The sequence below is a fragment of the Mauremys reevesii genome, linkage group 1 (genome assembly GCF_016161935.1).
Source record: "Mauremys reevesii isolate NIE-2019 linkage group 1, ASM1616193v1, whole genome shotgun sequence".
NCBI lineage: Eukaryota > Metazoa > Chordata > Testudines > Geoemydidae > Mauremys > Mauremys reevesii.
Window position 1 is genome coordinate 108,338,321 of NC_052623.1, and position 15,238 is coordinate 108,353,558.

At 39.7% G+C, this 15,238-nt stretch overlaps 1 protein-coding gene across 4 annotated transcripts; it reads right to left on the reverse strand.

Annotated features, from left to right (window-relative positions):
- Positions 1–3,385: 3,385 nt before the first annotated feature.
- On the reverse strand, positions 3,386–13,411 carry ARGLU1 (arginine and glutamate rich 1). Of its 4 annotated transcripts, none has more exons than XM_039498529.1 (5): positions 12,756–13,407; positions 7,536–7,761; positions 5,656–5,713; positions 5,147–5,230; positions 3,386–3,523 (listed from the first exon to the last, which is right to left on the reverse strand). In XM_039498529.1, exons 1-4 carry the CDS (start codon positions 13,103–13,105, stop codon positions 5,208–5,210), a joined length of 657 nt encoding a protein of 218 aa, XP_039354463.1. In that variant the 5' UTR covers positions 13,106–13,407; the 3' UTR covers positions 3,386–3,523; positions 5,147–5,207. The 4 variants fall into 4 exon arrangements, with proteins under 4 accessions (XP_039354463.1, XP_039354433.1, XP_039354444.1 ...); XM_039498499.1 differs by having other exon boundaries at positions 3,490–3,523; positions 5,602–5,713; positions 12,756–13,411; XM_039498510.1 differs by lacking the exon at positions 3,386–3,523 and having other exon boundaries at positions 5,589–5,713; positions 12,756–13,411.
- Between the last annotated feature and the right edge of the window lie 1,827 nt (positions 13,412–15,238).

The following is a 15,238-nucleotide window of genomic DNA, read 5'->3' on the forward strand; positions in this document are numbered from 1 at the left end:
TCATCAGATGAAAAATGTATGGTGCACACTGCCTTTGTGCATGTGGACACCAGAATGTCCCACTCCTATCAAATATTTAGTAAGCTAACACATTCAAAGCAAAGGCTGAAGTGGCTTAAAAACAGGGGAGAAATCAGCACCCCTTCTACACTAGATGAGAAATAACCCCCCAAAATAAACTAATAAAGTCAATGGGAGCTGCAGCTCATAATCGTGACTTCAACAAGGTTCAGTGTAACTAATGCAGTAGTTCCCTGAACTTTTTACTAAGCATACACACCAACTGCATGGTCTTTTTTGCAAGGTACCCAGGGTTCAAATTGGGAGGGGGAGGAAAGGGACAAAACCATAGGCAAGTGTCCTCTTTCACCAGCCCTACTGTCTCCTCCTTGCCCTGCCAAGGCAGTACTGACCACCTACAGCAGCACCCTCACCCTAATCCCAGTGCTGGGAGACCCTGGGAAGTGGAGAGCAAGCCTGCCCCTCTCATCCTCCACTAATGGCTCCAGTTCATTGCAACCTGGAGTGTGCGGTTACAGCACTGCTTAAGCTTGGCCTGGCCACCCATCCCTCATGCCAGAGAGTGGGCCAAACCTGAGTGGTACTGCAACCCCACATGCCAGGTTGCAATGCCTGGAGTGGGGAAACAAGGACAGAAGCCATTTTTGGGGGGTGGGGGAGAGGTGGGTTACAGAGCGGGTTACGGGGCAGGCTCATTCTCCAGCCCCTTCCCACCCTCCCTTCTTCTGAACCATTCTCGCAACCCACCTACAACCTTCCCATGACCCATCCTTTGGGGGAAACTGACAGACTAAATCCATCTGATCAGTTTAATTGTTGCCTGAAGTATTAAGGAATTTGTATATGTAACAAATACTTGTAACTGTAGACAGATACAAATATCAGGGAGGGGGCTGGAGGCTTAAGTCATTTCTTGTGACAGGATGTCAAACATCAAATAGCAGTGGAAGAACTGAGTCTTCACTATTGCCCTCAGGGTTGCCATTCTTTTAGTGGCAAGAGAAAATATATAGGTATAACAAGAGGACTATTCCCACTCTCCCCTTCACAACTCTAAGTCATCACAAACAACTGACAAACAGGTTTTTTGGGGAGGCAAGGAGAATTAAGCACACATGAATCTCTCCCTGTACAAAACTTATAAAATGCTAGCTGGTAAGCAGAAATATTTGAAGTTGGTGGAGTTTGACAATTACACACCAGCTGAGGATCTGCTCCTAGGAAGAATACAAATACACAAGTGTAACACGTAGTAGGATGTGAAACCTATTTTTTTTTTTTTTTTGGACTATACTACATTGTGTCAGAGGAAGTATGACTTAAAAATTATGATCTCAAGAAAGCCACTTATACTGCATAACTAAGACAACCAAGATTTTATGTATTGTATTAGTGCCATTATTTAACAAAAGAAAATAATTAATGAAGTATGAAATATTACAACTGCAAATCTGCATTAGGGCAGATTTAGTTTCTTGCATTCAGAACAGGAGAGGAAACAAAATACATAGGTTTGTTTAAGTATTGATTTTTTAATAGCTTGTTTCTCATATAGGGAACAAGGGGAAGTTTTATATTTTAGAAATACAGGTATCAGTTGAGTTTTTAAATAAAGCCTGATGCTTGCTACAGGTTACGTACATTGTTTGGCTTCAGTTTGTGTGCTTACTCATTAAGCAACACTATTTCTGTAACAATTTATAAAGACAATTTTAAGTACAAGTACTGTTGTAGGTATTTTATATCTTCATGCTTATTGTGACACTCAGGGCAAAGCCGAAAGTGTCAATCTGCACCCGACTCCAAGTTCCAGACAAAGATTGCTGCATACTGTTACAGTGACACATTCAACCTGCTACATTTTATTTATCAAATCCACAGAAACAGATCTGGTGAAGTATCAGGAATTCTTTCCCTCTTAGTCCGGAAAATCTTCATATGTTTAGTCAACAATTATGATCTTTCATTTTAAAGTATTCACTATAGATGTTGTAATACCAATAGGAAAAATGGAATTTTAGAACTGGACACTACAGTAGCTGAAGATTCTGCAGAAGAGTTACATACAAAAGGGGATTTTATATATAGTTTTCAATCTGTGTTTTCATTTGTTAGAATAAAACCCGTATATAAATGGATAACATTCAGGATGCTGCACATAAACAATAGTTGCTTTGCGCCTAAAACAATGTATTTAAACAGAACTTCACTTTCTGCTTTCCATTACCTCGCAAGTGTGCTTGCCCTTCAATTTAAAAATAAATATATATAGGGTTTGTTTTCCCCTTCCTAAATTATCAGATTCACTATATATGGTGATGACCCTAAATTATACAACATACCATATAATGACGCAAACTCAAGGGGATTAGATACTAAAGTACTTTTCTGGGTTCAGTAAGCTAAAGAAGCCAAAATAAGTCTCTGTCAGAATAATACCAACACTTAATGAAAATAGCGACAGCCATTAAAAAAATATTAGAAACTGTAGGTTTTTTAACTGTCTGTGTAATCCTTGCATTAGAGGTAGGAAAAGCAACAATTTTTTGGAAGTGAACTTAAAAAATGCCACTATATTTTTGAATTTAGGAAAGTGAACTGTCACTCTTACTGTAGTTATACAAGTGTACTAAAAAAATTTACTTAAACATATGAATTTAAGACTTTACTTTATTCAGCAAATTGGTTTATTTACACAATGGGGAATGCTGGTTGAATTTTGTCAATGTAATAAAAACAATCTAAGCAACAATACTGAACTCTCAATCTCTCTATATATTCATAGCAGAATTGACCGTTTCCTTACCTGTATCAGGAACATCAAGTGCAACAGTGGGACAGTATCATAGGACACTGATTTAACAATAAACCACAGAGGTCCAGTAGTACTTTGGGAATTTACTGATGCATATACTAACTTTTTTTGTTATTAAAAGTCAGCAAAACCAGCATGAAATTCGAACTAATATCAGAGTATAACTCTGAAATCAGTGGGTCAGTAAAAACCTTATCAGATCATACACAATTTATAAAGTGACCTGATCTGCTTCAAACCACTATTACAGAAACAAAATGGATGAGAACAGATTACTCTCTAAAAGGCAACAGTGATCTGATAAGGATTTAACTTAATGGAAGTTAAAAAAAAAATATTAAGAAATGCAGAGCACAGCCCCTATTAGAACAAGCTAACTTTCCAGACTTCAAAAAAAAAAAAAAAAAAAAAAAAGACACCCCCAGTCCCCCCCAAAAAAGGTGAAAGAAACCACTTCAACATGAAGCTACCATACAAAGTTTTTCTGTTTCATTTTTCTTTTTAAGAGTTCAGAGTTCCAATTTAATCCTGGCTCTTTAGTGAGAAGGACAGTTTTGGCCTAGACTTTCCCTTGCCCAGGATCATTTTTTGCTCTTCCTTTTGCTGACGTTGCCTCTCTTGTTCTAGTTTCATCCTCTCCTCATGAATCTTTCTTTGTTCTTCAACAATTTTCAATTGTTCTTCAGCCTGTGTACAAAACCAGCAGAATTTAGAATGCATAATATTTTGCAGCCCCTGTAGTAGTGATTTCTCAATCTCTATTTTACATGTATTCAGCAAACACAGAAGCTAATTCTGCAAACTTAAGACATGTCACTACTCATGTTACAAGTTCTATTGGCTTCACAGAAGTAAAGTTTTGCACATGTATAAACATTTTCAGTGCATATCAAAATGCATATCAAAATCTCATACACCAATATAGTTCTTTCCATTTTCAACACACTTTACAAATACTATCTGTACATATTTATATGCATTACAAATTTAAATATAACATTGTTCCAGTTTTCATTATTAGGGAAATCAATTTATAAAAAGGAATATTCTCCACTACTTCTCGTTTGTGTTTGATAACTTAATGGGACACTATCAATATAGAGCAAAACCCTGCCAAGTTTTCATCCAATTTCTTTCTCAACCTACTACAAGTTACCATTTAGGCTCAAATAGTGCAAGCACTTATGCATTAAACTTAATGGAATGACTCAGGCATAAAGTGACTTATGTCTATTTGCACCATCAGGACATAGTTACTAATGAAAGAAAGATTAGCAGAAGAACTTCTGTATTTTAAAGTTTTTATTTTGTTCATTTAACAGTATTTAGCATATAGTTAATTTGAATATTTTTTTCTGTTTTTATAGTTGTTTCTCCATAAAGTGATAAATTAAAAATGTAGTTGTAAAACCACAAAAACTGACAGTGAGATTTTAAAAGAAGGTGTAAATCCAGAAACCAATTTTAACAAAGGCCTTATCTACACAAGAAAGCTGCATTGGTTTAACCTGTGATTTTAAACAATTTAGTTAAACTGGTGCAAACCCCTTTGTAATCAGGCTTATTTTGGATTATTTTAAACTGATCAAGCAAAATAAACCACTCAAACCAAAGTAACAGCATCTACACAGGGAAGCAATGTTTTTGCACTGATTTAACTAAGCTGGTTTAAAACCCACTGATTTACTTTAAATGAGTGCAACTATCATATACAGAAGTCTGACAAAGTCCTCCTCAACCACTGTACACTGGAATTCTGCTTGTGTCAAACACGTTTATACCTGTTTTGTTACACTAGGAACACTAGCAGGGTCGGCTCCAGGCACCAGCATCCTAAGCAGATGCTTGGGGCGGCAATCTGCAAGGGGCGGCAGTCTGTGTGTTTTTGCCCCCAAGCAGCGTGCCGAATTGCCGCCGCAGACGGCGGGGGCAGTCCATGTGTTGTTAGGGCAGATTGCGCGTTTCCACGGCGGCGGCAATACGGTGGCAGCGGAAACGCGCAAGCCGCCCTAACGGCACACGGACTGCCCTGCCCCCGCCGAAAGCGGCGGCAATTCGGCGCGCTGCTTGGGGCAGCAAAAACAGTAGAGCCGGTCCCGAACACTAGTCAAAGCCTGGTCACCAGTCAAAAACTGAAAGGATACATTGGGAGCTGGGAAGAGATTGTTTGCCATCAAAGTCAATCGGAGCATTCACACCGATTTCAATGGGAGTAGGATTAGATGTTTAAAAAAAAAAAAATAATATCTAGCACATCAGGCAATAGGATTTGAACATGTCTACATTAATGTAAACTTCATTTCTACCTACCAGTTTAGCTTGTGCTTCTGCAATTTTTCGATTATTCTCTTCTAATATTCGCTCTAGTTCCTCACGTTTTGCACGCTCTTCCTCCTAAAGGGGAGGACAGGGTAAGATGTTAGAAAAGTAAAATACTCATTTATGTGTCTTCACTAATCTTCCTCAGAATTCTTTTGTGAACTGACTTACAGGGCAGCTTTACAGCCACCTATTTTGTCTCAACAGTAAATTGTGCAGCCACTAAAATTGGTCTCTAATACTAAATTTAAATCATCCCTCCCAGTCCAAACAGCAACCAACTAAACCCTCCCTAATCATAGATTCCTGACAATTTATTACTAGTATTTTAATACCACACAAATGAACAAGGACAACTACAAAAACTGGATAGTATTTACCAAATTAAAAAAGTAATATATAAAATATAAATAAAGTGAATAGTTGGTCTCACCAATTAAGTATACCTACGTATTCTTTACCTATACTCCTTTAATCAGCATTAAAAGTTGAATATTTACTGTCTTGTCCAGTGTCCTGCAGAGTGTGCTCCTCGGCTGCCATACGCGCCAGCTTCCTCTTTAAAATGATTTGTACTGTTAGCTTGGCAATACCTGCATCAGCAGCTCAACCATTTATAAAGAAACAACATACAAGGAAGGCTGAGCTGAGGAATGCAGATGTTTATGATAAGAAGGAACAAAAATATGTAAATCATTCCTAAGGCAAACAATTAATAAGAAAAATACATTTACTGTTAGTGAAAAATACAAATGGTAATCCATACTTCATGGAACTAAGGGCTTCTTTCGTGGGGAAAATGGACTTAACATTCAATATTTTGACAATTTTAAGACAGCTTAAACTGTCATCTACAGTTTGAACTGGAATTCAGGAGTCCAGGAAAGGCATGATGAGGAAATAGAGCCTTATAAACTGCTGTTTCCTTGGTGAATTTAATAAAACTTTGTTATGCAAAACATAAATATGAAGAGTGCGGGAAGGTTTTTGAGGTGCTTCAGTTCACATAATAAATATCCAAATTATTTTAATATTTGGAAGATTTAAATCAGCCAGAGGTTTGTGTCTGTGTAAAAAAGAAAGTTAATATGAAACAAAACAAGCATATGAAGAGAAAACTTCTTACGATGACTAGTAATCAGCTACTAGCTAGCACGCTATGCTCCAGGAATTGAAATTCATTTTAACATAGTAAAGCACTGATGAACTACTCCGTATCAAACTTAAATGATGGTTTTTAAAAAAACTTTTTGTGAATGATGCATCCATTTAGTCAACTAAAATCCAATATATACAAATTTCAGCAAACTTTAATGTATATAAAGTCAAAACGCATTTCTCTTAAAGTTGAACTTTGAATTGCACACATGTGAAATTCTGCATATCTTAAGTCTCAGCAAAAGAACTTTTATTTCAAAGATATTATATTCGCAAACAGTTGACATTTAGCCTTAAGGGGAAAGCATCATTATTAATGATTTTTCTCTTGTAAACTAATCAAGTTATTCATTTAGACCAACTAGTAAAAGAAGTACGGAGTGAGAGAGTTATTGGACACTCAGTGCTATTTAGCTGAATTTTCTTTAAGGGTTTAAAAGATGGACTTTAAATTTTTGGATCCCGGAGTGATTAGTGCAGACAAGCATCAAAGCCTTAGTAGCAAATTACTGCCTCACAGAAAGACGTTTTTCAGCTTTTCCTTCAGCTGCTGATAAAACAAGTCACACGTTTAGCTTGACTTCAGACAAGGACAACCTGCTCCTTAATAAATTCTAGAGAAAAAAAAGGAGTTAGTAGTTATTGAAAAATGGATATAATGATTTGGACATAAGTCCTTAGTGAAGACGGTGGCTGGGCTTATGTTCAAAGTACAGGAATTAGTCCAATGTATGCTCAAAGAGAATGTTTGTTTTAAAGGGAGAACAGTAAGAAAACCTAGTTAAAGACAGGTACTGCAGCTCAGTGCTGGACCCTGCTCTTTTCCTGACTGAAGGCAAAAAGCCTCTTACAGTCTAGGTAAATAAAATGAAACAAATGAAGGATACATTATTATAAATTTTAACCCTTTCCCCCCCAAATAAGAAAGGATTGTGGATAAATCCTGCAGCCATGGCAAAAGTTTCAAACAATTCTCAAATATGTAGGTCAGTTCCATTAAAATTCAAGTATCCTTGTACAGGTTTTAGAAGAGTAACTGTTTTAAGTATCAGTGAGCTCCTCTGAATAGGCTAAAAATTAAGTTTCGCAGCAATGCAAGTTTACACGAGAAGGGAATTAGATTTGCTGTATTCCATCTCTTTCTGAACCGAACAGGAGGCACAACCAGACACTGAAAGTTTTGCCATGGACTGTCTCTACTTTCCAAACGACCGAGCGTTACCTCTCTGGCTTTCTGTGCCGCAAGTTCAGCTTGTCGCTGTCGCTCGAGTTCTTCGAGCAACTGTTTTTCCATGATGCGCTTAGCCTCCTCCACCCTGCGGAGAACCTCTCGCTCAATCTCATCCTTCCGTTTCTCCAGCTCTTCCTCTACACGCTTAGCCACAAGTTCTTCCACTCTTCGGGCTGTCTCTTCCTCTATGAGTTTCTCTTCAATTTCTTGTTGGCGTCTAGAAAGAGACATGAAAATAATAATTGAATTAATTATTTCAATAATGAAATTTAAGTAAAACTTTGAATTCACAGATTGATGTAGAAGATTATGGTTGGTATTATATATTTAAATGTTTTCCTTTATTCTTTGTTCACACACAACCCATACAAAAAATTTGCTTTACATTTAAGAGAAAGCGAGTAAGAGGACTACAAAAGCCATAGGAACATACCATATTTAACACATCTTAAAATGTTACATTTAACAACAAAATGGCATTTTGAGTAGGTTATGGTACAGCAAATGGATTATTTTGACTCTGAATGTTACTTAAAACACAGTAACGTTGAAACGTAGCTACCAGCTAGAGTACCCATCCCCCTTTCAAAATTCAAAACATTTTAGGTTTTGTGTTACATGAAGTAATAAAACATTGCCCTAAGACATCCACCTCAAAGGCACCAAACTGGTCTCTAACAAACAGAAAGCAGAGACAATAAAATTTGTAATTTGAATATTCCTAACAAAAGCTCCAGGTGTTGGCGTAATCTAGATCTCCAATAATTTACCTTATCACATATCAAATACTGCAGATCTACTTAATTTCTTTATGATGGTATTGAGTGTCAAGCATAATTGTACAAAAGCAAAAAATATCAATTTGGAGTCCTAAATAAACCATTACTTTTGTGTTCTGTATTTTTATAAAGGATTTTTTTCTAAAGAGTGGGGGTTTTTGTTTGTTTTTTAGTAAGATGTTTTTTTTTTTTAAAAGGGTAACACCAAATATGATAGGATGCAAAATGTTATATTCACTTAACTTTAACTCTGTTCACATTTTTCACCAAACAGTAAAATATTGGGTTAGATCTTATAAACGCTTAATACCTGCTGTAGTGCTTGCTGCCATGAAGATGAAAAAGCTCCTCATGATAGCAAGCACTATGCACAGTAGTGAGCATTTGTAGGATTGGGCCCGTTCGTGAATTAAATATTCAAATACTAACAGAAGGTTCATTTTATATAAAATAATATTCTACAGCTATTCCTTAAATGGTATTCACTTTTCAGGGTTACTGTACTGTATTATTTTTACATTCACACTGGACTTTTATTTGAATTGAAACTTAAGCACACTAGTGAAATACTGACAATATGTTTAAGAAATACATCTTAATTTGTCAGCTAGGACCAATAATCTATGGTTTACAATATAAGACCTAAAATAGAATAGTTTCCGGTCACTTTCTTGTTAAAGTAAGAGTTTCAGATGTTATTCACTCAATTATAAATATATTTTTAATATGAAGACATTTTCAATTATTCATACATTTTCAGAAAAATTATATAATTTGACAGATTTCCTAGTGGGGATTTTACAAAATAGTAAGACAACACATATCCTAAAGGGAATGGATTGATTATCTAAATAACATATTTGAAACACCTATGGACTCCTTCAACCTATAGGTTTAACCCCCAGAAGAGAGAATTTAGTCTTTCATTCTACTGATACAGACGTGGGCTCTTTCTGATGAAACCTTAAACCAAAGTTCTCTGCTTTAAGTGGATATAAAATATTCCATGGCCCATTTTCCTCACCTCACTGTTGCCCAGTGTATTTGTTGCCCAGTGCACTTTCATTCCAGAAATAACTACAAGGTTCTTGTAGACATATTCTCTAATTTGTTTTTAAAACCTTCAGAATAAGGATAAAATCTAAAATATTATATTACTGCGTAGGTTGTAATTGTGCTGTAAAATTTGCCTCACGTTAAGCCTTGGTATATATCAGGTATCGATCTATACAAATCTTTATTTATTGTTGCCCTCTTAATAAAATATTTGAACATGAGAGGTTAAATCCACGTGAACATTTTTTTTCCGAATTAAAGAAAATATTTCAGGCAAATGAACACGTGAACTGCTCATTTTTAAAAAATAATGTAAGTAAATTATGTTGTTCTCAAATTAGCATCACACTGTGAAGGTTTCGCACCTCCTCCTACTCCTGGCAAAAAATTTCAAGATTCATAAAATTAGGGGCAGCACTTGCATTGCTTTAGAAAATTACAAACAATTATTACATTACACCCCTCCCCCAAGTTAGTGTTCCAGGAAATGTGATAAAAAAACTATACTATAAAAGCTGTGTTAAAAAAAGTGACGACATGAGAATTTATTCTCAAAGATTTAAGTTCTGTATTAGACCATCACTCTAACATCTACATTTGAAGATTTAACTCTACAAGTCAATGTTGTAGATTCCCAATAAATGTAGGATCAGGCTTAAATATGGTAGTGTAGTTTCTATCTATCTATAATAATAATAATAATATTTTCTGTAACAGGTGTATACAAGACTTCCTATACAGAGGTAAAATTAGCATCTTCCTCTAACATGCAACATTTTCAGAAACAGCAGAAAGTCAAAGCATGCTTGTGTCAGATTTTTCAGAATAAGTTATGAGATTCATATAGAGTATGTTAAGAGTTTTAGGAGAGCTGCAAGAAGGAAAGTGGATTCAGTGGATTTGCCACATAAACATTTCCATATTCATTTATTTGTAGACCTTGAAATTAAGCGTCACTGAAAAGAACAGAAAACAGGGTAAAGCACAGAGGTCTCATATCTCAGGACAGCCCTGTACAGATTCAGAAGACAGCTACATACATTGAAAATGGCTATCACTAGGCAATTTGATAAGTGACATAAGCCAGTATGAAATATGAAGTGCTTGATTCAACTAGTGAAGCACAAAATTTAAATTTAATATAGTTTGCCACACTAGCAAAGCCCAAATGGAATCCCCTCCCCTCAAAAAACATGGAATTTTTTTTTTTTTAAGTTCACAACACTTTAATAACCTGGACAACTAAAGACTCTTGTGCACCTCTTAAATAGTATTTTGACAAACAGCAGAATTCTGTTTGCCTAACAAACTCCTGTGAGAGAAAGACTACACTTTACTGCACTGTCGCTACTTCGATCAAATCCCATATTGCCCACCTAGATCATAAGTATTCCACCATTTTTCATAATAAGCTGATTTGTGTAGTATAACAAAGTTGTTCTAGAAAAACATTAAAGTGCAGGTAAGAATGCCAACAGATTTTTTTCTTAATGAGCTCTGGCCTACTATTCAGGTAAACAGAACTAGATTTGTTGCAAATCAAAGTTTTAATGGCAACATAATGATCAACTGCTTGACTATTTGATATAAAGATCTTAAACCTTTTATTTTCCTTCAGTACTAGAACAGTTTCTTCCCTCCCCTAAAAAGCCATTTTGGTTTGGTAAGAAATCAGGCCTTTGTTATAAAAAGTAGATGTCCAATTACTTTAAAATCGCAAAAATTTCACAAGTCACATATACGTTCTCAAATAAAATATTTAAGTGTTTGCCTTACAGTTCATTTAAAGGGTTACCTGGGAACGAAAAAGAATCTGGAACAAAAGCATTAAGATTCCAAATTGAGAAGAGACTGAATGTTTAAAAATAAACAACCAGAGCAGGAATCTCTTCTCACTCTTAACTATAGGCTAGAGCAATGGTTCTCAAACTTTTGTAATCTTGACCCCTTTTACAAAGGAAGCCTCTGAGTGCGGTCCCCCTTATAAATTAAAAACACTTTAAATATATTTAATACCATTATAAATGCTGGAGACAAAACGGGGTTTGGGGTAGAGGCTGACAGTTCGCGACTCCCCATGTAATAACCTCACGACCCCCAGTTTGAGAACCCCTGGGCTAGAGTAACTTCGCTAATTTCAATAGAATTAATCCTGATTGACCCAGGTCTAACAGGAGAATCAGGGCCCAGTGTCTCTAAGACAAAATATTTTGAAATTTTTCAAATGTGTGTTCTGTAACCCTACCACATTTGATGATATCGCTATCAAACTGCAATTAGCATAGGTCAAGAGGACTCTCAACAGCAGAATACATTAAAATAGAAATGAAAGAAGCAATATGGAGAGATCAAAATTTCCAACATATGCATAATTTGTAATTATTTCATTCATTTTGATATAGCTAGAACAAAGACAAAAGAAAATGAGTTGGTGTAAAACTGACTGGTTGTCATTACTGGAGTCTGCCTAAGCATTCACTTACAAAGATAGGATCAGACAGTATTTTTGTTTCCCCAGGTCAATATTTTTGCATCACAGTTTCATATATCAACGTGCCAGGTTTATAGGACATTCAAAAATGATGGATTTATTACAACTTGTTACAAGGAGTTTTGCTGCTGTCTGTGATGGAATAAGAAATCATAAGGGAGAATAAAAATATTTCTGATAACTTAAATAATGCTGCAAGTGAACTATTCGGGCACCTAATTCCAAATCTATAACAAAATGAAGGAAGGCCTGTGAGTTTTATGAAATATAACAAGAGCTACACACACTTGAACACTTAACATGTTAGTTTTGTTCAGCTGAGCAAGTGTTTCATGATATGAATCCTCTCTGATTCAGCACTAATGCAGAGACAAACACTCACTTCTTCGGATGCATAGAATGGAAGTGCATCCGAAGAAGTGAGCTGTAGCTCACGAAAGCTCATGCTTAAATAAATTTGTTAGTCTTTAAGGTGCCACAAGTACTCCTGTTCTTTTTTATACTTGTTGAGTGCATCTTTTTAGGAGGCACAACACAGCCCTCAGGGCCAACTAGGAGTGCCTCAGCCTAAAGAGTGAGCTGCATGCTCGCAGAAAAGGGGAGGGACAAAAGTCTGGCAGTGAGTGCTGCACACACAGCCCCAGAGGCGGCGAGGCCTCGGACAGAGGAGGAGACCGAACCGAAGGCCCTTAGATGCCTGTTAGCGGAGGAAGGGAGGGGACGGGAGGGAAGCAGCGGCTCCGCGGTGGGTGTTTTCTAGCGGGGAGCATGGGAGGGAGGGGCTCGGCGAGCTCGCCCCGGGATCGAAGCGAGAGGAGGGCGCCGCTGCGAGCCGGGCTCGGGGGGACGAGGCCCCAGGCGGGGATCCCCGAGGTGGGCACTCACATTTTCCGCTGCCGCTCGAACTCCGCTTTTTTCTCCTCCTCCTCCCGCTTCTGCTTCTCGTCCAGGCTGCTGCGCTTGCTCACCGTGCGCCCGAAGATGTCGATGCGGTCCGGGGGGGACGAGGCGCGCTCCCGCTCGCGCTCCCGGCGGGACGAGGGGGCCGTGTTGGAGCGGGACCGGGAGCGGGACTCGCGGCGCCGGTTCCGCTTGGTCTCCCGGGACTTGGAGCGCTTGCGCGCCCGCTCCTTCTCCCGGGAGCGGGACCGCGAGCGGCTCCGGTTCTTCTTGGTGTGCTTGGAGCTCTTGGTGTGCTTGGAGCGGGACGAGCTCCGGCTGCGGGACCGACCCATGGCGGAGCCCCCCGGCCGCGGCCGCCCCGCCCGAAGCCTGGACGCTAGCGGCACCTGAGAGAGGCGCGAGGGGACGCGCGCATCAGCCTGGCTGGGCCTCTCCCCCGCCCGGCTCACTGAGGAGAAGGAGCAGGCCCCGGAGGCGGCAGCGAATCCGGACGGAGACAAGATGGCGGCCCTAACCCAGCGGTGACTCGGCTCCTTGCCGCCCCACAATGCACCGCGCACGCACACTCGGCTCCCTCCTCTTTTTGACCGCCGAAGATACCCGAAGGCGCTCGGAGAGGTTCGGGCCGAGTCGGGGTGAGCTCGGGAACGGGTGGGGGCGGGAAGAGGTATAGCCCGTGCGCATGCGCACAGCCTGTCCTTGCGCCATTGGGTGGCTGGCGGCGGCGGCTGGGCCCAGTTAGCCCTTGCCCCGCGTGGCCGGGTTATCAGGGGGGCGGAGCCTCCTAGACGCGCACGCGGAGGCCGAGGGCTGTAAGCGCCTCGCCCCGCCCCATGTCCAGCCCGAAGGTGTCACACACTGTGCGAAGCCCCCTCCCTCGCGCCTCGGTGACCCCCACGTCCACTCCCACGGGTGTCGGCGGTTGTCGCTGTGGCGTGCCGGGAGCCCTGCTTGGGGGTAGTGGCTGGGGACAGTTTAAACATTTAAAAAAGAAAAAAAACAGTTGAGAGAATTTTCACCCTGCCGCGCGCACACAGACTAAAGGGCTGGTCAGAAATTTCCCCTCACTTGGCTCTAAATTAGTCTGTCCCTCTGCTGCTGCCTGGACCCGCCGCTGCGGGGGTCTCACTCCATAGGCGGGGCAGTTGCTAGAAGTGTGACTACTACCTGCCGGGGTGCCCTGGTGGCGCATCCGGTTCCCTCCTCGCTGCCACCCTCCCTGGCAAGGTGCTGAGTGTGGGCCTTGATCCTGCCCTTGAGTCCCCGGCCACAGGCCACCCCCTGCACATCCCCACTGGCCTCAGTGAAGCCCACGTGGCCACAGGAGTCCGACATCTTGTGTCTGATTACAAGATTGGAGCCATAATTTCAGAGGGGCAGCCCTGTTAGTCTGGAGCTGTAAAAAGCCACAAAGAGTCCTGTGGCACCTGATAAACTAACAGACGTATTGGAGCATATGCTCCAATACGTCTGTTAGTCTATAAAGAGCCATAATTTGGCACTGTGTATGCATGCAGCTACACCAGGTTCAACCACAACTAGGTAAATGTACTAGTGTAGACAAGCCTGGGATGCACAAAAAATCCTTTCTAAAAACAGAGCGACTAATCACTGTAAGGGTAGGGACGGTGTCTAATCTAGTGATTAGGCTGAGCATAAGTGGTTGAATGAAGATGCTTGGTTCTGCTCCGAGCACTGCCACAGACTTATTTATCTTCAATGGGGAAATTTACCCAAACTGCCATTGATGTTTTAATTGGTTCAGGTAAAATGGTGGGAGCACTAGGCAAGGCAGTTCTCTCGTAGCTGAATTCCCAATTTAAAAAAAGACCTAATTCAAATTGATACAGCCTGTTACTATATGTAATATGGAAGCGTAAGGGGTAAAGTAAAAAAATAGTTAAAATGACACTTTATTGTTTTATTTATTTTTTGGCAAAAATATTTCTGTTAATGATGATTAGTTAAAGGTGAACTGCAAATTATTTCTAAAAATATAATCCCTTTTGTGCCCTTTTTTCTTCTTTATGATAGATAAAGGCCTGAAAAATATGTAAGGTTTTATTTCTGCTTGTTTTACCATTCCATTTCATGGAGGATTTTGATATTTTGAAATTTGGTTTCATTCCAGTTTGGAATAAAACCCAAACATTTTGAAATCCTCTGCAAAAGTAAATGGACCCTGAAAGTCCTGGAGTCCCCAACATTGATGCAGTCCACTGGGGTCCCCAGCTCAGAGATAGTCCAAGCCTTGGGGTCCCAGGATCAGTGGCAGTCTGCATTGTGGACTGCCCCAAAGCTGTGGATCCTGGAAGCCTGGGCTCCTCAGTAGTTGGGTAGGTTAGCTGGCAGAAACTAGGTTTTCCAGAGGATCTTTGTCGAAATTGAATGATCAGTACTAGCAGTAAGTTTCAATTTCAATGAATCGGTAAGTTCTTGCCAAGAATTGTTTCACTGGAATTTTT